Source organism: Halictus rubicundus, unplaced genomic scaffold (assembly GCF_050948215.1).
Source record: "Halictus rubicundus isolate RS-2024b unplaced genomic scaffold, iyHalRubi1_principal scaffold0333, whole genome shotgun sequence".
NCBI lineage: Eukaryota > Metazoa > Arthropoda > Insecta > Hymenoptera > Halictidae > Halictus > Halictus rubicundus.
Window position 1 is genome coordinate 39,502 of NW_027488874.1, and position 26,279 is coordinate 65,780.

General features: G+C 42.3%; 1 protein-coding gene across 1 annotated transcript; it reads right to left on the reverse strand.

Annotated features, from left to right (window-relative positions):
* Positions 1-20,735: 20,735 nt before the first annotated feature.
* On the reverse strand, positions 20,736-25,949 carry LOC143364204 (uncharacterized). The gene is made up of 4 exons (XM_076804667.1): positions 25,724-25,949; positions 21,794-25,600; positions 21,474-21,501; positions 20,736-21,432 (listed from the first exon to the last, which is right to left on the reverse strand). Exons 1-4 carry the CDS (start codon positions 25,947-25,949, stop codon positions 20,736-20,738), a joined length of 4,758 nt encoding a protein of 1,585 aa, XP_076660782.1.
* Positions 25,950-26,279: the final 330 nt, after the last annotated feature.

The window sequence follows — 26,279 nt, forward strand, 5'->3', positions numbered from 1 at the left end:
TCCTATCCAATCCTCTATCCTATCCTCTATCCTATCCTATCCTCTATCCTATCCTATCCTCTATCCTATCCTATCCTCTATCCTATCCTATCCTCTATCCTATCCTATCCTCTATCCTATCCTATCCTCTATCCTATCCAATCCCCTATCCTATCCTATATCCTATCCAATCCCCTATCCTATCCTCTATCCTATAATATCCCCTACCCTATCCAATCCTCTATCCTATCCTCTATTCTACCCTCTATCCTATCCTATCCTCAATCCTACCCTATCCTATATCGTATCCTATCCTATACCCTATCCAATTCCCCATCCTATCCTCTATCCTATCCTCAATCCTATCCTATCCTCTATCCTATCCTATCCTATCCTCTATCCTATCCTATCCTCTATCCTATCCTATCCTCTATCCTATCCAATCCCCTATCCTATCCTGTATCCTATCCTATACTCTATCCTATCCTATCCTCTATCCTATCTAATCCCCTAACCAATCCTCTATCCTATCCTATCCTCTATCATATCCGATCCTCTATCCTATCCAATCCCCTATCCTATCCTCTATCCTATCCTATCCTCTATCCTATAATATCCCCTATCCTATCCAATCCTCTATCCTATCCTCTATCCTATCCTATCCTCTATCCTATCCAATCCCCTATCCTATACTCCATCCTATCCTACCCGCTATCCTTTTATATCCTCTATCCTATCATATCCTCTATCGTCTGCTCTATCATATACTATCCTCTATCGTCTGGTCTATCCTATTCTCTATCGTCTGTTCTATCCTATCCTATCCTCTATCCTATCCTATCCAATCCCCTATCCTATCCTCTATCCGATTCTATCCTCTATCCTATCCTATCCTCTATCCTACCCTATCCTATATCGTATCCTATCCTGTACCCTATCCAATGCCCCATCCTATCCTCTATCCTATCCTCTATCCTATCCTATCCTCTATCCTATCCTATCCTCTATCCTATCCTTTCCTCTATCCTATCCTATCCTCTATCCTATCCAATCCCCTATCCTATCCTATATCCTATCCTATCCTCTATCTTATCCTATCCTCTATCCTATCCTATCCTCTATCATATCCTATCCTCTATCCTATCCTATCCTCTAACCTCTCCTATCCTTTATACTAACCAATCCTCTATCCTATCCTCTATCCTATCCTATCCTCTATCCTATCCAATCCTCTATCCTATCCTATCCTCCATCGTCTCCTATCCTCTATCATCTAATATCCTTTATACTATCCAATTCTCTATCCTATCATATCCCCTATCCTATCTTATCCTCCATCGTCTTCAATCCTCTATCCTATCCAATCCCATATCCTATACTCTATCCTTTCCTATTCTCAATCTTATCCTATCCTCTATCCTCTAATATCCTTTATACTATCCAATCCTCTATCCTATCATATCCTCTATCCTATCCTATCTTCCATCGTCTCCAATCCTCTATCCTATCCAATCCCATATCCTATCCTCTATTCTATCCTATCCTCTATCCTATATTATCCTGTATCCTATCCTATGATCTCTCCGATCCTATCCTCTGTCGTCTCCTGTCCTCTATTCTATCCAACCTCCTATCCTATCCTCTATCCTATACTCTATCCTATCCTCTATCCTATCCTCTATCCACTATCCTATCGTATCCTCAATGCTATCCTATCGTTTTATCCTCTCCTATCCTTTATACTACCCTATCCTCTATCCTATCCTATCCTCTATCCTATCCAATCCTACATCCTATCCTATCCTCCATCTTCTCCTATCCTCTATCCTATCCTATCCTCTATCCTATCCTATCCTCTATCCTATCCTATCCTCTATCCAATCCTATCCTCTATCCTATCCTATCCTCTATCCTATCCTATCCTCTATCCTATCCTATCCTCTATCCTATCCTATCCTCTATCCTATTCTATCCTCTATCCTATCCTATCCTCAATCATATGCTATCCTCTATCCTATCCTATCCTCTATCCTATCCCATCCTCTATCCTATCCTATCCTCTATCCTATCCTATCCTCTATCCTATCCTATCCTCTATCCTATCCTATCCTCTATCCTATCCTATCCTCTATCTTATCCTATCCTCTATCCTATCCTATCCTCTATCCTATCCTATCCTCTATCCTATCCTATAATCTATCCTCTCCTATCCTTTATACTAACCAATCCTCTATCCTATCCTCTATCCTATCCTATCCTCTATCCTATCCAATCCTCTATCCTATCCTATCCTCCATCGTCTCCTATCCTCTATCCTCTAATATCCTTTGTACTATCCAATCCTCTATCCTATCATATCCTCTATCCTATCCTATCCTCCATCGTCTCCAATCCTCTATCCTATCCAATCCCATATCCTATCCTCTATCCTTTCCTATTCTCAATCCTATCCTATCCTCTATCCTCTAATATCCTTTATACTATCCAATCCTCTATCCTATCATATCCTCTATCCTATCCTATCCTCCATCGTCTCCAATCCTCTATCCTATCCAATCCCATATCCTATCCTCTATTCTATCCTATCATCTATCCTATATTATCCTCTATCCTATCCTATGATCTCTCCGATCGTATCCTCTATCGTCTCCTGTCCTCTATTCTATCCAACCTCCTATCCTATCCTCTATCCTATACTCTATCCTATCCTCTATCCTATCCTATCCTCTATCCTATCCTCTATCCTATCCTCTGTCCTATCCTATTCTCTATCCTATCGGATCCCCATCTTATCCTCTATCCTATCTTATCCTCTATCCTACCCTATCCTCTATCCTATCTTATCTTCTATCCTATCCTGTTCTCTATTCTATCCTATCCTCTATCCTATCCTCTATTCTACCCTCTATCCTATCCTATCCTCAATCCTACCCTATACTCTATCCTATCCTATCCTCTATCCTAACCTATCCTCTATCCTATACTATCCTCTATCCTATCCTATCCTCTATCCTATCCTATCCTCTATCCTATTCTATCCTCTATCCTATCCTATCCTCAATCATATGCTATCCTCTATCCTATCCTATCCTCTATCCTATCCCATCCTCTATCCTATCCTATCCTCTATCCTATCCTATCCTCTATCCTATCCTATCCTCTATCCTATCCTATCCTCTATCATCTGCTCTATTCTCTATCCTATCCTATCCTCTATCCTATCCTATCCTCTATCCTATCCTATCCTCTATCATCTGCTCTATTCTATCCTATCCACTGTCCTATCCTATCCTCAATCCTATCCTATCCTCTATCCTCTCCTAGCCTTTATACTAACCAATCCTCTATCCTATCCTCTATCCTATCCTATCCTCCATCCTATCCTATCCTCTATCCTATCCTATCCTCTATCCTATCCTATCCTCAATCCTATCCTATCCTCTATCCTATCCAATCCTCTATCCTATCCTCTATCCTATCCTATCCTCGATCCTATCCTATCCTCTATCCTCTCCTATCCTTTATACTAACCAAACCTCTATCCTATCCTCTATCCTATCCTATCCTCTATCATCTGCTCTATTCTCTATCCTATCCTATCCTCTATCCTATCCTATCCTCTATCCTATCCTATTCTCTATCCTATCCTATCCTCTATCCTATCGTATCCTCAATCCTATGCTATCCTCTATCCTATCCTATCCTCTATCCTATCCTATCCTCTATCCTATCCTATCCTCTATCCTATCCTATCCTCTATCCTATCCTCTAACCTATCCTCTATCCTATCCTATCATCTATCCTATCCTATCCTCTATCATATCCTATCCTACATCGTCTCCTATCCTCTATCGTATCCAATCCCCCATCCTATCCTGTGTCCTATCCTATTCTCTATCCTATCCTTTATCCTATCCTATCCTCAATCCTATCACATCCTCAATCCTATCCTATCCTATGCTCTTTCCTATTCTATACTGTATCCAATCCTATCCTCTATCCTATCCTATTCTCTACCCTATCCTAACCTCTATCCTATCTTATCTTCTATCCTATCCTGTCCTCTATTCTATCCTATCCTCTACATTATGCTATCCTCTATCCTATCCTATCCTCTATCCTATCCTATCCTCTATCCTATCCTATCCTCTATCCTATCCTATCCTCTATCCTATCCTATTCTCTATCCTATCCTATCCTCTATCCTATCCTATCCTCTATCATCTGCTCTATTCTATCCTATCCACTGTCCTATCCTATCCTCAATCCTCTATCCTATACTCTATCCTATCCTCTATCCTATCCTATCATCTATCCTATCCTATCCTCGATCCTATCCTATCCTCTATCCTCTCCTATCCTTTATACTAACCAAACCTCTATCCTATCCTCTATCCTATCCTATCCTCAATCCTATCCTATCCTATGCTCTTTCCTATTCTATACTCTATCCTATCCTATCCTCTATCCTATCCTATACTCTATCCTATCCTATCCTCTATCCTAACCTATCCTCTATCCTATCCTATCCTCTATCCTATCCTATCCTCTATCCTATTCTATCCTCTATCCTATCCTATTCTCTATCGTATCCTATCCTCTATCCTATCCTATCCTCTATCGTATCCTATCCTCTATCCTATCCTATCCCCTATTTTATCCTCTATCGTATCCTATCCTCTGTCCTATAATATCCTCTATCCTATCCTCTATCCTATCCTATCCTCTATCCTATCCTATTCTCTATCCTATCCTATCCTCTATCCTATCCTATCCTCTATCATCTGCTCTATTCTATCCTATCCACTGTCCTATCCTATCCTCAATCCTCTATCCTATACTCTATCCTATCCTCTATCCTATCCTATCCTCTATCCTATCCTATTCTCTATCCTATCCTATCCTCTATCCTATCCTATCCTCAATCCTATGCTATCCTCTATCCTATCCTATCCTCTATCCTATCCTATCCTCTATCCTATCCTATCCTCTATCCTATCCTATCCTCTATCCTATCCTCTATCCTATCCTCTATCCTATCCTATCATCTATCCTATCCTATCCTCTATCATATCCTATCCTCCATCGTCTCCTATCCTCTATCGTATCCAATCCCCCATCCTATCCTGTGTCCTATCCTATTCTCTATCCTATCCTTTATCCTATCCTATCCTCAATCCTATCACATCCTCAATCCTATCCTATCCTATGCTCTTTCCTATTCTATACTGTATCCAATCCTATCCTCTATCCTATCCTATTCTCTACCCTATCCTAACCTCTATCCTATCTTATCTTCTATCCTATCCTGTCCTCTATTCTATCCTATCCTCTACATTATGCTATCCTCTATCCTATCCTATCCTCTATCCTATCCTCTATCCTATCCTCTGTCCTATCCTATTCTCAATCCTATCGGATCCCCATCTTATCCTCTATCCTATCTTATCCTCTATCCTACCCTATCCTCTATCCTATCTTATCTTCTATCCTATCCTGTCCTCTATTCTATCCTATCCTCTATCCCATCCTCTATTCTACCCTCTATCCTATCCTATCCTCAATCCTACCCTATCCTATATCGTATCCTATCCTGTACCCTATCCAATCCCCCATCCTATCCTCTATCCTATCCTCTATCCTATCCTATCCTCTATCCTATCCTATCCTCTATCCTATCCTATCCTCTATCCTATCCTATCCTCTATCCTATCCTTTCCTCTATCCTATCCTATCCTCTATCCTATCCAATCCCCTATCCTATCCTATATCCTATCCTATCCTCTATCTTATCCTATCCTCTATCCTATCCTATCCTCTATCATATCCTATCCTCTATCCTATCCTATCCTCTATCCTCTCCTATCCTTTATACTAACCAATCCTCTATCCTATCCTCTATCCTATCCTATCCTCTATCCTATCCAATCCTCTATCCTATCCTATCCTCTATCGTCTCCTATCCTCTATCCTCTAATATCCTTTATACTATCCAATCATCAATCCTATCATATCCCCTATCCTATCTTATCCTCCATCGTCTCCAATCCTCTATCCTATCCAATCCCATATCCTATACTCTATCCTTTCCTATTCTCAATCTTATCCTATCCTCTATCCTCTAATATCCTTTATACTATCCAATCCTCTATCCTATCATATCCTCTATCCTATCCTATCCTCTATCCTATCCTATCCTCTATCGTATCCTATCCTCTATCCTATCCTATCCTCTATCGTATCCTATCCTCTATCCTATCCTATCCCCTATTTTATCCTCTATCGTATCCTATCCTCTGTCCTATAATATCCTCTATCCTATCCTCTATCCTATCCTATCCTCTATCCTATCCTATTCTCTATCCTATCATATCCTCTATCCTATCCTATCCTCTATCATCTGCTCTATTCTATCCTATCCACTGTCCTATCCTATCCTCAATCCTCTATCCTATACTCTATCCTATCCTCTATCCTATCCTATCCTCTATCCTATCCTATTCTCTATCCTATCCTATCCTCTATCCTATCCTATCCTCAATCCTATGCTATCCTCTATCCTATCCTATCCTCTATCCTATCCTATCCTCTATCCTATCCTATCCTCTATCCTATCCTATCCTCTATCCTATCCTCTATCCTATCCTCTATCCTATCCTATCATCTATCCTATCCTATCCTCTATCATATCCTATCCTCCATCGTCTCCTATCCTCTATCGTATCCAATCCCCCATCCTATCCTGTGTCCTATCCTATTCTCTATCCTATCCTTTATCCTATCCTATCCTCAATCCTATCACATCCTCAATCCTATCCTATCCTATGCTCTTTCCTATTCTATACTGTATCCAATCCTATCCTCTATCCTATCCTATTCTCTACCCTATCCTAACCTCTATCCTATCTTATCTTCTATCCTATCCTGTCCTCTATTCTATCCTATCCTCTACATTATGCTATCCTCTATCCTATCCTATCCTCTATCCTATCCTCTATCCTATCCTCTGTCCTATCCTATTCTCAATCCTATCGGATCCCCATCTTATCCTCTATCCTATCTTATCCTCTATCCTACCCTATCCTCTATCCTATCTTATCTTCTATCCTATCCTGTCCTCTATTCTATCCTATCCTCTATCCCATCCTCTATTCTACCCTCTATCCTATCCTATCCTCAATCCTACCCTATCCTATATCGTATCCTATCCTGTACCCTATCCAATCCCCCATCCTATCCTCTATCCTATCCTCTATCCTATCCTATCCTCTATCCTATCCTATCCTCTATCCTATCCTATCCTCTATCCTATCCTATCCTCTATCCTATCCTTTCCTCTATCCTATCCTATCCTCTATCCTATCCAATCCCCTATCCTATCCTATATCCTATCCTATCCTCTATCTTATCCTATCCTCTATCCTATCCTATCCTCTATCATATCCTATCCTCTATCCTATCCTATCCTCTATCCTCTCCTATCCTTTATACTAACCAATCCTCTATCCTATCCTCTATCCTATCCTATCCTCTATCCTATCCAATCCTCTATCCTATCCTATCCTCTATCGTCTCCTATCCTCTATCCTCTAATATCCTTTATACTATCCAATCATCAATCCTATCATATCCCCTATCCTATCTTATCCTCCGTCGTCTCCAATCCTCTATCCTATCCAATCCCATATCCTATACTCTATCCTTTCCTATTCTCAATCTTATCCTATCCTCTATCCTCTAATATCCTTTATACTATCCAATCCTCTATCCTATCATATCCTCTATCCTATCCTATCCTCTATCCTATCCTATCCTCTATCGTATCCTATCCTCTATCCTATCCTATCCTCTATCGTATCCTATCCTCTATCCTATCCTATCCCCTATTTTATCCTCTATCGTATCCTATCCTCTGTCCTATAATATCCTCTATCCTATCCTCTATCCTATCCTATCCTCTATCCTATCCTATTCTCTATCCTATCATATCCTCTATCCTATCCTATCCTCTATCATCTGCTCTATTCTATCCTATCCACTGTCCTATCCTATCCTCAATCCTCTATCCTATACTCTATCCTATCCTCTATCCTATCCTATCCTCTATCCTATCCTATTCTCTATCCTATCCTATCCTCTATCCTATCCTATCCTCAATCCTATGCTATCCTCTATCCTATCCTATCCTCTATCCTATCCTATCCTCTATCCTATCCTATCCTCTATCCTATCCTATCCTCTATCCTATCCTCTATCCTATCCTCTATCCTATCCTATTCTCTATCCTATCCTATCCTCTATCCTATCCTATCCTCAATCCTATGCTATCCTCTATCCTATCCTATCCTCTATCCTATCCTATCCTCTATCCTATCCTATCCTCTATCCTATCCTATCCTCTATCCTATCCTCTATCCTATCCTCTATCCTATCCTATCATCTATCCTATCCTATCCTCTATCATATCCTATCCTCCATCGTCTCCTATCCTCTATCGTATCCAATCCCCCATCCTATCCTGTGTCCTATCCTATTCTCTATCCTATCCTTTATCCTATCCTATCCTCAATCCTATCACATCCTCAATCCTATCCTATCCTATGCTCTTTCCTATTCTATACTGTATCCAATCCTATCCTCTATCCTATCCTATTCTCTACCCTATCCTAACCTCTATCCTATCTTATCTTCTATCCTATCCTGTCCTCTATTCTATCCTATCCTCTACATTATGCTATCCTCTATCCTATCCTATCCTCTATCCTATCCTCTATCCTATCCTCTGTCCTATCCTATTCTCAATCCTATCGGATCCCCATCTTATCCTCTATCCTATCTTATCCTCTATCCTACCCTATCCTCTATCCTATCTTATCTTCTATCCTATCCTGTCCTCTATTCTATCCTATCCTCTATCCCATCCTCTATTCTACCCTCTATCCTATCCTATCCTCAATCCTACCCTATCCTATATCGTATCCTATCCTGTACCCTATCCAATCCCCCATCCTATCCTCTATCCTATCCTCTATCCTATCCTATCCTCTATCCTATCCTATCCTCTATCCTATCCTATCCTCTATCCTATCCTATCCTCTATCCTATCCTTTCCTCTATCCTATCCTATCCTCTATCCTATCCAATCCCCTATCCTATCCTATATCCTATCCTATCCTCTATCTTATCCTATCCTCTATCCTATCCTATCCTCTATCATATCCTATCCTCTATCCTATCCTATCCTCTATCCTCTCCTATCCTTTATACTAACCAATCCTCTATCCTATCCTCTATCCTATCCTATCCTCTATCCTATCCAATCCTCTATCCTATCCTATCCTCTATCGTCTCCTATCCTCTATCCTCTAATATCCTTTATACTATCCAATCATCAATCCTATCATATCCCCTATCCTATCTTATCCTCCATCGTCTCCAATCCTCTATCCTATCCAATCCCATATCCTATACTCTATCCTTTCCTATTCTCAATCTTATCCTATCCTCTATCCTCTAATATCCTTTATACTATCCAATCCTCTATCCTATCATATCCTCTATCCTATCCTATCCTCTATCCTATCCTATCCTCTATCGTATCCTATCCTCTATCCTATCCTATCCTCTATCGTATCCTATCCTCTATCCTATCCTATCCCCTATTTTATCCTCTATCGTATCCTATCCTCTGTCCTATAATATCCTCTATCCTATCCTCTATCCTATCCTATCCTCTATCCTATCCTATTCTCTATCCTATCATATCCTCTATCCTATCCTATCCTCTATCATCTGCTCTATTCTATCCTATCCACTGTCCTATCCTATCCTCAATCCTCTATCCTATACTCTATCCTATCCTCTATCCTATCCTATCCTCTATCCTATCCTATTCTCTATCCTATCCTATCCTCTATCCTATCCTATCCTCAATCCTATGCTATCCTCTATCCTATCCTATCCTCTATCCTATCCTATCCTCTATCCTATCCTATCCTCTATCCTATCCTATCCTCTATCCTATCCTCTATCCTATCCTCTATCCTATCCTATCATCTATCCTATCCTATCCTCTATCATATCCTATCCTCCATCGTCTCCTATCCTCTATCGTATCCAATCCCCCATCCTATCCTGTGTCCTATCCTATTCTCTATCCTATCCTTTATCCTATCCTATCCTCAATCCTATCACATCCTCAATCCTATCCTATCCTATGCTCTTTCCTATTCTATACTGTATCCAATCCTATCCTCTATCCTATCCTATTCTCTACCCTATCCTAACCTCTATCCTATCTTATCTTCTATCCTATCCTGTCCTCTATCCTATCCTATCCTCTACATTATGCTATCCTCTATCCTATCCTATCCTCTATCCTATCCTCTATCCTATCCTCTGTCCTATCCTATTCTCAATCCTATCGGATCCCCATCTTATCCTCTATCCTATCTTATCCTCTATCCTACCCTATCCTCTATCCTATCTTATCTTCTATCCTATCCTGTCCTCTATTCTATCCTATCCTCTATCCTATCCTCTATTCTACCCTCTATCCTATCCTATCCTCAATCCTACCCTATCCTATATCGTATCCTATCCTGTACCCTATCCAATCCCCCATCCTATCCTCTATCCTATCCTCTATCCTATCCTATCCTCTATCCTATCCTATCCTCTATCCTATCCTATCCTCTATCCTATCGAATCCCCTATCCTATCCTGTATCCTATCCTATACTCTATCCTATCCTATCCTCTATCCTATCTAATCCCCTAACCAATCCTCTATCCTATCCTATCCTCTATCATATCCGATCCTCTATCCTATCCAATCCCCTATCCTATCCTCTATCCTATCCTATCCTCTATCCTATAATATCCCCTATCCTATCCAATCCTCTATCCTATCCTCTATCCTATCATATCCTCTATCCTATCCAATCCCCTATCCTATACTCCATCCTATCCTACCCGCTATCCTTTTATATCCTCTATCCTATCATATCCTCTATCGTCTGCTCTATTATATACTATCCTCTATCGTCTGGTCTATCCTATTCTCTATCGTCTGTTCTATCCTATCCTATCCTCTATCCTATCCTATCCAATCCCCTATCCTATCCTCTATCCGATTCTATCCTCTATCCTATCCTTTCCTCTATCCTACCCTATCCTATATCGTATCCTATCCTGTACCCTATCCAATGCCCCATCCTATCGTCTATCCTATCCTCTATCCTATCCTATCCTCTATCCTATCCTATCCTCTATCCTATCCTTTCCTCTATCCTATCCTATCCTCTATCCTATCCAATCCCCTATCCTATCCTATATCCTATCCTATCCTCTATCTTATCCTATCCTCTATCCTATCCTATCCTCTATCATATCCTATCCTCTATCCTATCCTATCCTCTATCCTCTCCTATCCTTTATACTAACCAATCCTCTATCCTATCCTCTATCCTATCCTATCCTCTATCCTATCCAATCCTCTATCCTATGCTATCCTCTATCGTCTCCTATCCTCTATCCTCTAATATCCTTTATACTATCCAATCATCAATCCTATCATATCCCCTATCCTATCTTATCCTCCATCGTCTCCAATCCTCTATCCTATCCAATCCCATATCCTATACTCTATCCTTTCCTATTCTCAATCTTATCCTATCCTCTATCCTCTAATATCCTTTATACTATCCAATCCTCTATCCTATCATATCCTCTATCCTATCCTATCTTCCATCGTCTCCAATCCTCTATCCTATCCAATCCCATATCCTATCCTCTATTCTATCCTATCCTCTATCCTATATTATCCTGTATCCTATCCTATGATCTCTCCGATCCTATCCTCTATCGTCTCCTGTCCTCTATTCTATTCAACCTCCTATCCTATCCTCTATCCTATACTCTATCCTATCCTCTATCCTATCCTCTATCCACTATCCTATCGTATCCTCAATGCTATCCTATCGTTTTATCCTCTCCTATCCTTTATACTACCCTATCCTCTATCCTATGCTATCCTCTATCCTATGCAATCCTACATCCTATCCTATCCTCCATCTTCTCCTATCCTCTATCCTATCCTATCCTCTATCCTATCCTATCCTCTATCCTATCCTATCATCTATCCTATCCTATCCTCGATCCTATCCTCTATCCACTATCCTATCGTTTTATCCTCTCCTATCCTTTATACTACCCTATCCTCTATCCTATCCTATCCTCTATCCTATCCAATCCTACATCCTATCCTATCCTCCATCTTCTCCTATCCTCTATCCTATCCTATCCTCTATCCTATCCTATCCTCTATCCTATCCTATCATCTATCCTATCCTATCCTCTATCCTATCCTATCCTCTATCCTATCCTATCCTTTATACTAACCAATCCTCTATCCTATCCTCTATCCTATCCTATCCTCAATCCTATCCTATCCTATGCTCTTTCCTATTCTATACTCTATCCTATCCTATCCTCTATCCTATCCTATACTCTATCCTATCCTATCCTCTATCCTAACCTATCCTCTATCCTATCTTATCCTCTATCCTATCCTATCCTCTATCCTATCCTATCCTCTATCCTATCCTATCCTCTATCGTATCCTATCCTCTATCCTATCCTATCCTCTATCGTATCCTATCCTCTATCCTATCCTATCCCCTATTTTATCCTCTATCGTATCCTATCCTCTGTCCTATAATATCCTCTATCCTATCCTCTATCCTATCCTATCCTCTATCCTATCCTATTCTCTATCCTATCCTATCCTCTATCCTATCCTATCCTCTATCATCTGCTCTATTCTATCCTATCCACTGTCCTATCCTATCCTCAATCCTATCCTATCCTCTATCCTATCGTTTTATCCTCTCCTATCCTTTATACTACCCTATCCTCTATCCTATCCTATCCTCTATCCTATCCAATCCTACATCCTATCCTATCCTCCATCTTCTCCTATCCTCTATCCTATCCTATCCTCTATCCTATCCTATCCTCTGTCCTATCCTCTATCCTATCCTCAACCCTATCCTATCCTCATTACTATCCTATACTCCATTATATCCTATGCGCTATCCTATCATATCCTCTATCCTATAATATCCTCTATCCTATCCAATCCTCTATCCTATACTCTATCCTATCCTCTATCCTATCCTATTCTCTATCCTATCCTATCCTCTATCCAATCCTATCCTCTATCCTATCCTATCCTCTATCCTATCCTCTATCCTATCCTCTATCCAATCCTATCCTCTATCCTATCCTATCCTCTATCCTATCCTATCTTCTATCCTATCCTATCCTCTATCCTATACTCTATCCTATCCTCTATCCTATCCTATTCTCTATCCTATCCTATCCTCTATCCAATCCTATCCTCTATCCTATCCTATCCTCTATCCTATCCTATCCTCTATCCTATCCTATCCTCTATCATATCCTATCCTCTATCCTATCCTATCCTCTATCCTATTCTATCCTCTATCCTATCCTATCCTCTATCTTATCCTATCCTCTATCCTATCCTATCCTCTATCCTATCCTATCCTCTATCCTATCCTATCCTCTATCCTCTCCTATCCTTTATACTAACCAATCCTCTATCCTATCCTCTATCCTATCCTATCCTCTATCCTATCCAATCCTCTATCCTATCCTATCCTCCATCGTCTCCTATCCTCTATCCTCTAATATCCTTTACACTATCCAATCCTCTATCCTATCATATCCTCTATCCTATCCTATCCTCCATCGTCTCCAATCCTCTAACCTATCCAATCAGATATCCTATCCTCTATCCTCTCCTATCCTTTATACTAACCAATCCTCTATCCTATCCTCTATCCTATCCTATCCTCCATCGTCTCCTATCCTCTATCCTATCCAATCCCCTACCCTATCCTCTATCCTATCCTATCCTCTATCCTATCCAATCCTACATCCTATCCTATCCTCCATCGTCTCCTATCCTCTATCCTATCCAATCCCCTATCCTATCCTCTATCCTATAATATCATCTATCCTATCCAATCTCTATCGTCCCCTGTCCTCTATCCTAGCAAATCCCCTATCTTATCCTCTATCGTCACCTGCCCTCTATCCTATCCAATCCCCTATCCTATCTTCTATCGTCTCCTGTCCTGTATCCTATCCAATCCCCTATCCTGTCCTATCCTCTATCCTATCCTATCCTCAATCCTATCCTATCCTATGCTCTTTCCTATTCTATACTCTATCCTATCCTATCCTCTATCCTATCCTATACTCTATCCTATCCTATCCTCTATCCTATCCAATCCCCTATCCTATCCTATATCCTATCCAATCCCCTATCCTATCCTCTATCCTATAATATCCCCTACCCTATCCAATCCTCTATCCTATCCTCTATTCTACCCTCTATCCTATCCTATCCTCAATCCTACCCTATCCTATATCGTATCCTATCCTATACCCTATCCAATTCCCCATCCTATCCTCTATCCTATCCTCTATCCTATCCTATCCTCTATCCTATCCTATCCTATCCTATCCTCTATCCTTTTATATCCTCTATCCTATCATATCCTCTATCGTCTGCTCTATCATATACTATCCTCTATCGTCTCGTCTATCCTATTCTCTATCGTCTGTTCTATCCTATCCTATCCAATCCCCTATCCAATCCTCTATCCGATTCTATCCTCTATCCTATCCAATCCTCTATCCTATCCTATCCTCCATCGTCTCCTATCCTCTATCCTCTAATATCCTTTATACTATCCAATCCTCTATCCTATCCTATCCTCTATCCTATCCTCTATCCCATCCTCTATCCAATCCTATCCTCTATCCTATCCTATCCTCTATCCTATCCTATCCTTTATCGTATCCTATCCTCTATCCTATCCTATCCTCTATCCTATCCTATCCTCTATCCTATCCCATCCTCTATCCTATTCTATCCTCTATCCTATCCTATCCTCAATCCTATGCTATCCTCTATCCTATCCTATCCTCTATCCTATCCTATCCTCTATCCTATCCTCTATCCTATCCTCTATCCTATCCTCTATCCAATCCTATCCTCTATCCTATCCTATCCTATATCCTATCCTATATTCTATCCTATGTTATCCTCTATCCTATCCTATCCTCTATCCTATCCTATCCTCTATCCTATCCAATCCCCTATCCTATCCTCTATCCTATCCTATCCTCTATCCTATCCTACCCTCAATCCTATCCTATCCTATGCTCTATCCTATTCTATACTCTATCCTATCCTATCCTATGCTCTATCCTATTCAATACTCTATCCTATCCTATCCTCTATCCTATCCTACCCTCAATCCTATCCTATCCTATGTTCTATCCTATTCAATACTCTATCCTATCCTATCCTCTATCCTATCCTATCCTCTATCCTATCCTATCCTCTATCCTATCCTATCCTATGCTCTATCCTATTCAATACTCTATCCTATCCTATCCTCTATCCTATCCTCTATCCTATCCTATCCTCTATCCTATCCTATCCTCTATCCTAACCTATCCTCTATCCTATCCTATCCTCTATCCTATCCTATCCTGTATCCTATCCTATACTCTATCCTATCCTATCCTCTATCCTGTCCTATCCTCTATCCTATCCTATCCTGTATCCTATCCTATCCTCTATCCTATCCTATCCTCTATCCTGTCCTATCCTCTATAATATCGTATCCTCTATCATATCCTATACTCTTGCCTATAATATCATCTACCCTATCCTATCCTCTATCCTATCCAATCCCCTACCCTATCCTCTATCCTATCCTATCCTCTATCGTCTGCTCTATCCTATCCTATCCAATATCCTATCCTATCCTATTCTCTATCCTCACCTATCCTTTATACTATCCAATCCTCTATCCTATCCTATCCTCTATCCTATCCTATCCTCCATCGTCTCCTATCCTCTATCCTATCCAATCCCCTATCCTATCCTCTATCCTATCCTATCCTCTATCCTATCCAATGCCCTATCTTATCTTCTATCGTCTCCTGTCCTCTATCCTATCCAATCCCCTATCCTATCCTCTATCCTATCCTATCCTCTATCCTATCCTACCCTCAATCCTATCCTATCCTATGCTCTATCCTATTCAATACTCTATCCTATCCTATCCTCTATCCTATCCTATCCTCTATCCTATCCTATCCTCTATCCTAACCTATCCTCTATCCTATCCTATCCTCTATCCTATCCTATCCTGTATCCTATCCTATCGTCTATCCTATCCTATCCTCTATCCTGTCCTATCCTCTATAATATCGTATCCTCTATCATATCCTATACTCTTGCCTATAATATCATCTACCCTATCCTATCCTCTATCCTATCCAATCCCCTACCCTATCCTCTATCCTATCCTATCCTCTATCGTCTGCTCTATCCTATCCTATCCACTATCCTATCCTATCCTATTCTCTATCCTCACCTATCCTTTATACTATCCAATCCTCTATCCTATCCTATCCTCTATCCTATCCTATCCTCCATCGTCTCCTATCCTCTATCCTATCCAATCCCCTATCCTATCCTCTATCCTATCCTATCCTCTATCCTATCCAATCCCCTATCTTATCTTCTATCGTCTCCTGTCCTCTATCCTATCCAATCCCCTATCCTATCCTCTATCCTATCCTACCCTCAATTCTATCCTATCCTATGCTCTATCCTATTCAATACTCTATCCTATCCTATCCTCTATCCTATCCTATCCTCTATCCTATCCTATCCTCTATCCTAACCTATCCTCTATCCTATCCTATCCTCTATCCTATCCTATCCTGTATCCTATCCTATCCTCTATCCTATCCTATCCTCTATCCTGTCCTATCCTCTATAATATCGTATCCTCTATCATATCCTATACTCTTGCCTATAATATCATCTACCCTATCCTATCCTCTATCCTATCCAATCCCCTACCCTATCCTCTATCCTATCCTATCCTCTATCGTCTGCTCTATCCTATCCTATCCACTATCCTATCCTATCCTATTCTCTATCCTCACCTATCCTTTATACTATCCAATCCTCTATCCTATCCTATCCTCTATCCTATCCTATCCTCCATCGTCTCCTATCCTCTATCCTATCCAATCCCCTATCCTATCCTCTATCCTATCCTATCCTCTATCCTATCCAATCCCCTATCTTATCTTCTATCGTCTCCTGTCCTCTATCCTATCCAATCCCCTATCCTATCCTCTATCCTATCCTATCCTCTATCCTATCCTACCCTCAATCCTATCCTATCCTATGCTCTATCCTATTCAATACTCTATCCTATCCTATCCTCTATCCTATCCTATCCTCTATCCTATCCTATCCTCTATCCTAACCTATCCTCTATCCTATCCTATCCTCTATCCTATCCTATCCTGTATCCTATCCTATCGTCTATCCTATCCTATCCTCTATCCTGTCCTATCCTCTATAATATCGTATCCTCTATCATATCCTATACTCTTGCCTATAATATCATCTACCCTATCCTATCCTCTATCCTATCCAATCCCCTACCCTATCCTCTATCGTCTGCTCTATCCTATCCTATCCACTATCCTATCCTATCCTATTCTCTATCCTCACCTATCCTTTATACTATCCAATCCTCTATCCTATCCTATCCTCTATCCTATCCTATCCTCCATCGTCTCCTATCCTCTATCCTATCCAATCCCCTATCCTATCCTCTATCCTATCCTATCCTCTATCCTATCCAATCCCCTATCTTATCTTCTATCGTCTCCTGTCCTCTATCCTATCCAATCCCCTATCCTATCCTCTATCCTATCCTACCCTCAATTCTATCCTATCCTATGCTCTATCCTATTCAATACTCTATCCTATCCTATCCTCTATCCTATCCTATCCTCTATCCTATCCTATCCTCTATCCTAACCTATCCTCTATCCTATCCTATCCTCTATCCTATCCTATCCTGTATCCTATCCTATACTCTATCCTATCCTATCCTCTATCCTGTCCTATCCTCTATAATATCGTATCCTCTATCATATCCTATACTCTTGCCTATAATATCATCTACCCTATCCTATCCTCTATCCTATCCAATCCCCTACCCTATCCTCTATCCTATCCTATCCTCTATCCTATCCTCTATCCTATCCTATCCTCTATCCTATCCTATCCTCTATCCTAACCTATCCTCTATCCTATAATATCCTCTATCCTATCCAATCCTCTATCCTATCCTCTATCATATCCTCTATCCTATCCTATCCTCTATCCTATCCTCTATCCTATCCTATCCTCTATCCTATCCTCTATCCTATCCTATCCTCTATCCTATCCTATCCTCTATCCTGTCCTATCCTCTTTAATGTCGTATCCTCTATCCTATCCTATCCTCTATCCTGTCCTATCCTCTTTAATGTCGTATCCTCTATCATATCCTATCCTCTTTCCTATAATATCATCTATCCTATCCAATCTCTATCGTCTCCTTTCCTCTATCCTATCCAATCCCCTATCCTATCCTCTATCCTATCCTATCCTCTATCCTATCGTATCCTCTATCCTATCCTATCCTCTATCCTATCCTATCCTCTATCCTATCCTATCCTCTATCCTATCCTATCCTCTATCCTATCCTATCCTCAATCCTATCCTATCCTCTATCCTCTCCTATCCTTTATACTAACCAATCCTCTATCCTATCCTCTATCCTATCCTATCCTCTATCCTATCTTATCCTCTATCCTAACCTATCCTCTATCATCTCCTATCATCTATCCTATCCTATCCTATCCTATCCTCAACGCTATCCTATCCTCATTCCTATCCTATACTCCATTATATCCTATCCGCTATCCTATCATATCCTCTATCCTATAAAATCCTCTATCCTATCCAATCCTCTATCCTATCCTCTATCCTAACCTATCCTCTATCCTATCCTATCCTCTATCCTATCCTATCCTGTATCCTATCCTATCCTCTATCCTATCCTATCCTCTATCCTGTCCTATCCTCTATTATATCGTATCCTCTATCATATCCTATACTCTTGCCTATAATATCATCTACCCTATCCTATCCTCTATCCTATGCAATCCACTATCCTATCCTCTATCCTATCCTATCCTCAACGCTATCCTATCCTCATTCCTATCCTATACTCCATTTTATCCTATCCGCTATCCTATCATATCCTCTATCCTATAATATCCTCTATCCTATCCAATCTCTATCGTCTCCTTTCCTCTATCCTATCCAATCCCCTATCTTATATTCTATCGTCTCCTGTCCTCTATCCTATCCAATCCCCTATCGTATCCTCTATCCTATCCTATCCTCTATCCTATCCTACCCTCAACCCTATCCTATCCTATGCTCTATCCTATTCTATACTCTATCCTATCCCATCCTCTATCCTATCCTATCCTCTATCCTATCCTATCCTCTATCCTATCCAATCCCCTACCCTATCCTCTATCCTATCCTATCCTCTATCGTCTGCTCTATCCTATCCTATCCACTATCCTATCCTATCCTCAATGCTATCCTATTCTCTATCCTCACCTATCCTTTATACTATCCAATCTGTTGATTGCTCGTGGTTATCCCGAAGGATGTTCGAGCTTTCGATGTGGATTTACACGCGATGTGTCGACTAGGATGGGAGTTTCCTCTTGTAAGAAAGGAGACCAAATGTAACAAAGCTAAAGCAGTGGACTGTATTTACAAGATTGATTTGAGCCGTAACCGAATACAAAAATGAATAGAGTACAGGAGAGCAGCTAGAAAAAGTCGTTTTCTCTAGCGTGCTTGGAAGCCAATTGATTGGGAGGATCAAGCCAAGAACCCACGTAAGGGTAGATCCTCCCTCTACTTCGGGATTTTCCTCCCTTCCCTGGATGCCGATAGATATCCCGGATTGGCCAAGACGAGGACCAATTGGGGTTGGACGGTTGGAAAGTGGAAGATGGGACCGAGGAACATCCTGATGGCCCCAAGGCCATCCTGATGAACCAAGGGCCATCAACCACTCACCACGGGTGAAGAGTTGCCAGAGCCTGGGAAAGACCCAGGGCGTCTGGCAATCGTCAAGTGCGAAACTAGAGAAGGGCAGGGTGGGACCCCTGGCAGATTTATGGCATGGGCCTAGAAAGCTATATACAAGTGCTACGCCCTGGGAACGGACAGGAATGGGACATTAGCTAAAACGGTGACAAGGCCACTCCGTACCTAATTTCTAAAAACCCGCAAAGTCACGTTCCAAGAGCGCAAAGCAGTACCCATGCCATAACCAGATGTTCCAGGCTGGCCGCTACATACCGCCCACCTTGAACTCACGGAGTTCAATCGAAATGGGCAACTAATAGGGAGGGAGGATAGAACCGTACAAAAGTGACTACAAAGGTAACAATGAACAGCTAATAACTAACAACAAAACCAAAGCAAGAAAGCATGATAGAATAACCAAGGAACTAAGAGCTAAGAACTAAGAACTAAGAACTAAGAGCTAAGAGCAACGCAAAGCAAAATACTAACAAAGGAAATGACAAGCGGAACATAAAAAATGTCGACTAATACAAAGAACGAAATATATACATTGAGTAACATTTAAACTAAATCATATATACACGCAAGATACTAAGGAAACGAAAAGCGGGATATAAGATGTCAACTAATACAATGAACGAAGTATATACAGTGATCAACTGAATCAAATATTACAAAAGGGACTCAGAATCATTTTCCGCGATCGGCAAAAAACAAATTTTGGTGACGGGCCTCTTCAAAGTGCCAGACGCCGTCCGGAGGGAAACAACACGTGTCTTCCCGTCCTGGCCTGGATGAAGCTCCAAGATGCGTCCCAACATCCATTTCATTGGAGGCAGGTTGTCCTCCTGGATGAGGACCATGGCTCCAGTCCTAGGCTCGACAGGAGAGTCGACCTTCCATTTATGTCGCTGCTGCAGCCCGTTCAAATACTCCCGGCACCAGCGCTTCCAAAAATGTTGCAGCATTTGTTGTACTAGCTGAAACCGACAAAGCCTGTTCTGGCGAACAGCTGTGAGGTCGACCTGAGGAAGTGCGGTCAACGCATCACCAATAAGGAAGTGCCCGGGAGTCAAGGGATTCAGATCGGAAGGATCAGCGGATAATGGATGTATTGGGCGGGAATTTAGACAAGCTTCAACCTGAGTAAGCAACGTGTACAGTTCATCAAACGTGAGCCGCTGCTCACCCACTATTCGTTTTAGGTGCGTCTTGACCGAGCGGACGCCGCGCTCCCATAAGCCACCGAAGTGAGGAGCACGAGGTGGTATAAGACGCCACTCTATCTGCTCCTTTGCCAATAACGCAGATGTTGTGCAATTGTGTGCCTCGGAGCCTATTAATGCACCCAACTCTCTAAGTTCATTCCTAGCCCCAACAAAATTTGTCCCGTTATCGGAGTGAATTACCTTACATTTACCCCGGCGAGCAATAAATCTGCGAAGACAGCTAATAAAAGCATCCGTAGTAAGGTCAACTGCGAGTTCCAGGTGAATGGCCTTTGTGGCCATACAAACAAAAATACAGATGTACGCCTTCCGAGCCGTACGCGAGCGTCCGCGGTCAACCACTAGCAAAGGACCGGCATAATCGACTCCGCAGGTATGGAAAGGCCTAGCAGGTGTAACCCGGTCGGCAGGTAGATTGCCCATCAGGGGCTGCGCGCTGACGGGACCTGTCCTAAAACAGGTGACGCAGCGACGCAGTACCTTTCGAACAATCCGCCTACCTGAGATGATCCAATATCTTGAATGAAGAGAGGCTAAGGTTTGTTGACCTCCGGCGTGCAATAGACGAAAATGTTCCCTGCGGACGATTAATTCCGCCAGTGGACCCGACTTCGGTATAACTATGGGGTGTTTCTGTTCGTACGGAACAGGAGCATTTTCCAATCTGCCGCCCACCCTAATGAGCCCGTGCTCATCAAGATAGGAGTGCAAAGATACTAGGGGACTGTTTTTGTTTATTTCCCTTTGTTGCGCCAGGCTGCGATAATCACTGTCAAAGTAATGGGCATGGGCAGCTCGAATCAAGACCCGTTCGGCCGAAGTCAACTCCGAAACGGATGGAGAGCCACGATGACCCGTTGAAGAGCCGTGTGCATTTCTACAGTTTGTTGGAAATCTAAATAGGTATGCTATGACACGAATTAGCTTGTCGTACGAAGAAAATCTCTCTAATAATTTTACTATGAGTGGGCTACGATTTGTGGTGACGCTCAACTGAACTATAGACATGGGGCGAGCGTCAGGCACGTCAACTATACTAGCGTCCGGTATGGGCCAATCCTTGGCGTCCAGCGATAGCCAGCTTGGACCATACCACCACAAATCATGCCCTATAAGCAAGGGTGCGCTAGAGCCGCGAGACAAAATGTCAGCAGGATTATCCGCGGTACGTACATGCTTCCAGGTCGAAGATGCAGTGAGTTTGTGAATTTCGGCAGCGCGATTGGCAACAAATACCTTCCATCGGCACGGTCTTTCGGCAAGCCAAGCAAGTACTATTTGGCTGTCAGTCCAACAATATTCACGCATAGAGACAATGCGAAGGGATCGCCTAACCTTTTCTATTAATTGGGCCATTAGCAACGCACCGCACAATTCTAATCTGGGAATGCTTACGCTCTTCAATGGCGCGACCCGAGACTTCGCACATAATAGCCGCGCGACCCAAGTGCCGTCGCTTCTACGCGAACGGACATAGACTGCGGCCCCATAAGCCTTTTCCGACGCGTCTGAAAAACCGTGGATTTCTATATCCAAGTTCGAAAACAGAGCGAGTCGAGGAATTTTGACCGACGAAAGTTCATCTAGTTCAGTTCTGAAATTCAACCATCGCAGATGAAGATCTTGGGAGAGGGTTTCATCCCAACCAACCTTCATCTGCCAAAGTTCTTGCATGAAAAGCTTTGATTTAACTATAACAGGGCCGATGAGGCCCAAGGGGTCGAATATTTGCGCTATTTCAGCCAAGATGTTACGCTTTGTGATTCTAGTATGTTTTCTAATTTGCGCACTATAAGATAATTGGTCGGAGGACACAGACCACAATAACCCGAGTGTTTTCGGCTCTTTGTCCAAGATTCTAAATTCTAAGTTCTGTGTCACGCCGCTAACGTGTCCAATTGATTTAGGATCGTTGCTTGCCCATTTTCGCAAGGAAAAACCGGCCTTGGCTAGGATCCTTTCGGGCGATTCACGCAATGCGATGGCTTCATCTACCGTGTCACAACCAGTGAGCAAATCGTCGACATAAAAATCATGTAATATTACGTCGCTAGCATGGGGAGATGAGCGCGCGCAGTCTATGCCTACTTGATGTAGAGCGCGGGTTGCCAGGTATGAGGCGGAGGCCGTACCGTAAGTTACCGTGTTAAGAGAATAGGTATCTATGTTATCCTCTTCCCTGAACCGCCAAAGAATCAATTGGTACCTACGGTCCTCTTTTCTAACTAGAACTTGCCTGTACATCTTGGCGATGTCGGCGGATAGAACTATTTTGAATTTCCTAAAACGCAATAGGATGCTAAAAAGCTCGTCCTGTACTATCGGACCGACTAACTCCGCATCATTGCGCGAAATCCCTGTTGTCGATTTCGCCGAGCCGTCGAAAACTACGCGTAGCTTAGTGGTCGTACTAGAGTCCTTGAAGACCGCATGGTGAGGCAGATAGAAGCAATTGGAAATTGTGGCAGCGGAAACTTCATCTATTCTATTCATGTGGCCTAATTCTAAATATTCACGAATGAAATTTGAATATTCTGTGCGAAGGTCCGGATTTTTGCGGAATTTCCGCTCTAAGTTAAGTAAACGCCTTTCGGCCTGAGCACGAGATTCTCCTAATTCTAGTAGTCGATTATTGAATGGGATTGCCACGATAAACCGACCGTGATCATCTCGCGTGGTATTTCTTACGAAGTGCTGCTCACAAATATCCGTCTCTAAAACTACCGGCTTTCTATCGCAAGCCTCGTCTACTTCCCAGAAGCGAGTCATGGAATTATGCAATTCGGTGTTGCTAATCAGATTACAAGTGCGACCTGAACGACACTTGTCCTTTGGGCTTGACCAGGAAAGCTGGCCTCCCAGAATCCATCCCAAACGAGTTTTTTGCCAAGCTAGGTTGCCAAGCCCGATTTTGACTTGGCCTACGCACAGCAGATTCCAAAAGATACCTGCACCAATTAACAAATCTATTCTACCCGATGAATAAAACTCGGGATCCGCGGGATAAGTCCCAGGAGGAACGGGAACGTTGAATCTGTGCAATGGCACATTCGGCATGTTTTCGGTAATGTCCTGGACCACTAAGCATGACAGGCTGGACGAGAAATTACCGCGGATGGACGACATTTTTAACTCTATTGATGACCTGATTCTGGTCTTTGAACTGTTAAACCCGCTAATAGATGTATTTATTGTACGATGTGGAAGGTCTAGTTTTTGTGCCAAATTCTGACTGATTGAGTTTATTTGAGAACCCGAATCTAATAGCGCGCGGCATTTGTGCTTTCTACCCTTACTATCCGTGACGTAAACCACCGCGGTAGAAAGGACTACATATTCGGCTTCAAGATTTGCCGAGCTAGTGTGGCATGCGTGCCCTACATGAGATGAGGAGGGAGATTCTTCTGTTTGATGCTCAGGAACAGAAATGGCCTCCTCTCGATGCAACAATGTGTGGTGTTTCTTACCACATTTTCTACAGTTGCCGCGCGTGCAACTCTTAACGCTGTGCCCCATACCGAGACAATTGAAACACACCCGTGCCCTTTTTACGGCAGCATGTCTTTCCACATGGGACATGGCTAATAGCTTAGTACAATTTTGCAACGCATGCTCGCCGTCGCATAGCCCACATTTGCTAGATTTGCTAGCGACGTGCGATGTTGCTACGAATGGTTTCTTACTAATTTCACGGTTCCTTGGGAAGGGAGTGCGATCACTAACGGCAATAGCAACGGATGGCTTGCTACTGTCCCTGCGCTCTAAGTATTGCGACCGCGTTTCTAAGAATGCAGCGAAATCGTTGAAAGATGGGAGGACCTTTGACTCCATAGTGCGTTTCTCCCAATCATCTAGCGAAGCGGTATCCAACTTTCTTGCTAAGTACGTGCTAATGAGTGCATCCCAAATTTCTGCTGGATTTAGCAAAGACTCTAATGCGCGAACATTGTTTACCGCGCTATCCACAAATTCACTGAGAGCCTTTCCGCTGCTCTTTCTAGATAATGGCTCGAGGTCTAGGAGTGAATTGACATGATGGGCTACTAGAAATTTAGGGTCGTCGTACCTCTGCCTTAAACGCGACCAAGCTAACTTGTAATTTGTGGCTGACACACCAAATGACTCTAGTATTCGCGCAGCCGGACCGGACAACGAAGAAACTAAATAGTTGAATCGATCTATGTCGTTCAATTTGTCGCAGTCGTGAACTAGTGATGTGAAGGTGTCCCGAAATCGAATCCACTGACTATAATTGCCATCGAAGGTGGGAATCTTTATTACGGGCAAACGAATCGCGGGGTACGAATCTGAAGGCGTAGGAGTACGATTGCTAGTTGATGCACTATTACTTGCAGATTCACCGCGAGCAGCAATCAATCGCCTTTCGGCGTGAGAAAGAGTGTTAAAATACGTGTTTTCAAATTGCTCACGCTCAGCAAGATGCGTTTCCAATGCAGGAGTTCCTACGACGGATGCTTCAATTTGCGTTTGAATTCTATCAAATTTGTCGTATAGACCCTCATTTGTTCGAACGCGCTTCTCGAAAGATACTATGTCCGCGTTGACATCGGCTGACTCTACGAACTTTCTAAAAATTGTCAGCTTAGCCTTAGCGGCCCCGCGTTCGGAAATTAAACCTTTGAATTGAGCTTCCATACTTGTACACTATTGCGAACTCAAGTTAAAACCAAGGAAAAACTTACGGAGAATGACAGGAGTGGATCAGCGCTAACAAACAACTTCAGCAGGATCGTCTCACGGGATGCTCGTCGGTTCCTGGCAGTCAGCTAGTTCCAGAGAGCGGCCGTGTTCCAAGTACGTCTTGGGCACGCAAACGCCTTCCTGGAAACTGCAGGCTTGATGACGGCAGCTACAGTCCCGTAGTCTCCTGGTAGTCCCAAAATGCTGCAGCCCAATGAGGATTGTCCAGTCGGACACGAAATGGCAGCAGCAAGACTCCTTGTCTTCCGTGAAGCACGAACTTAT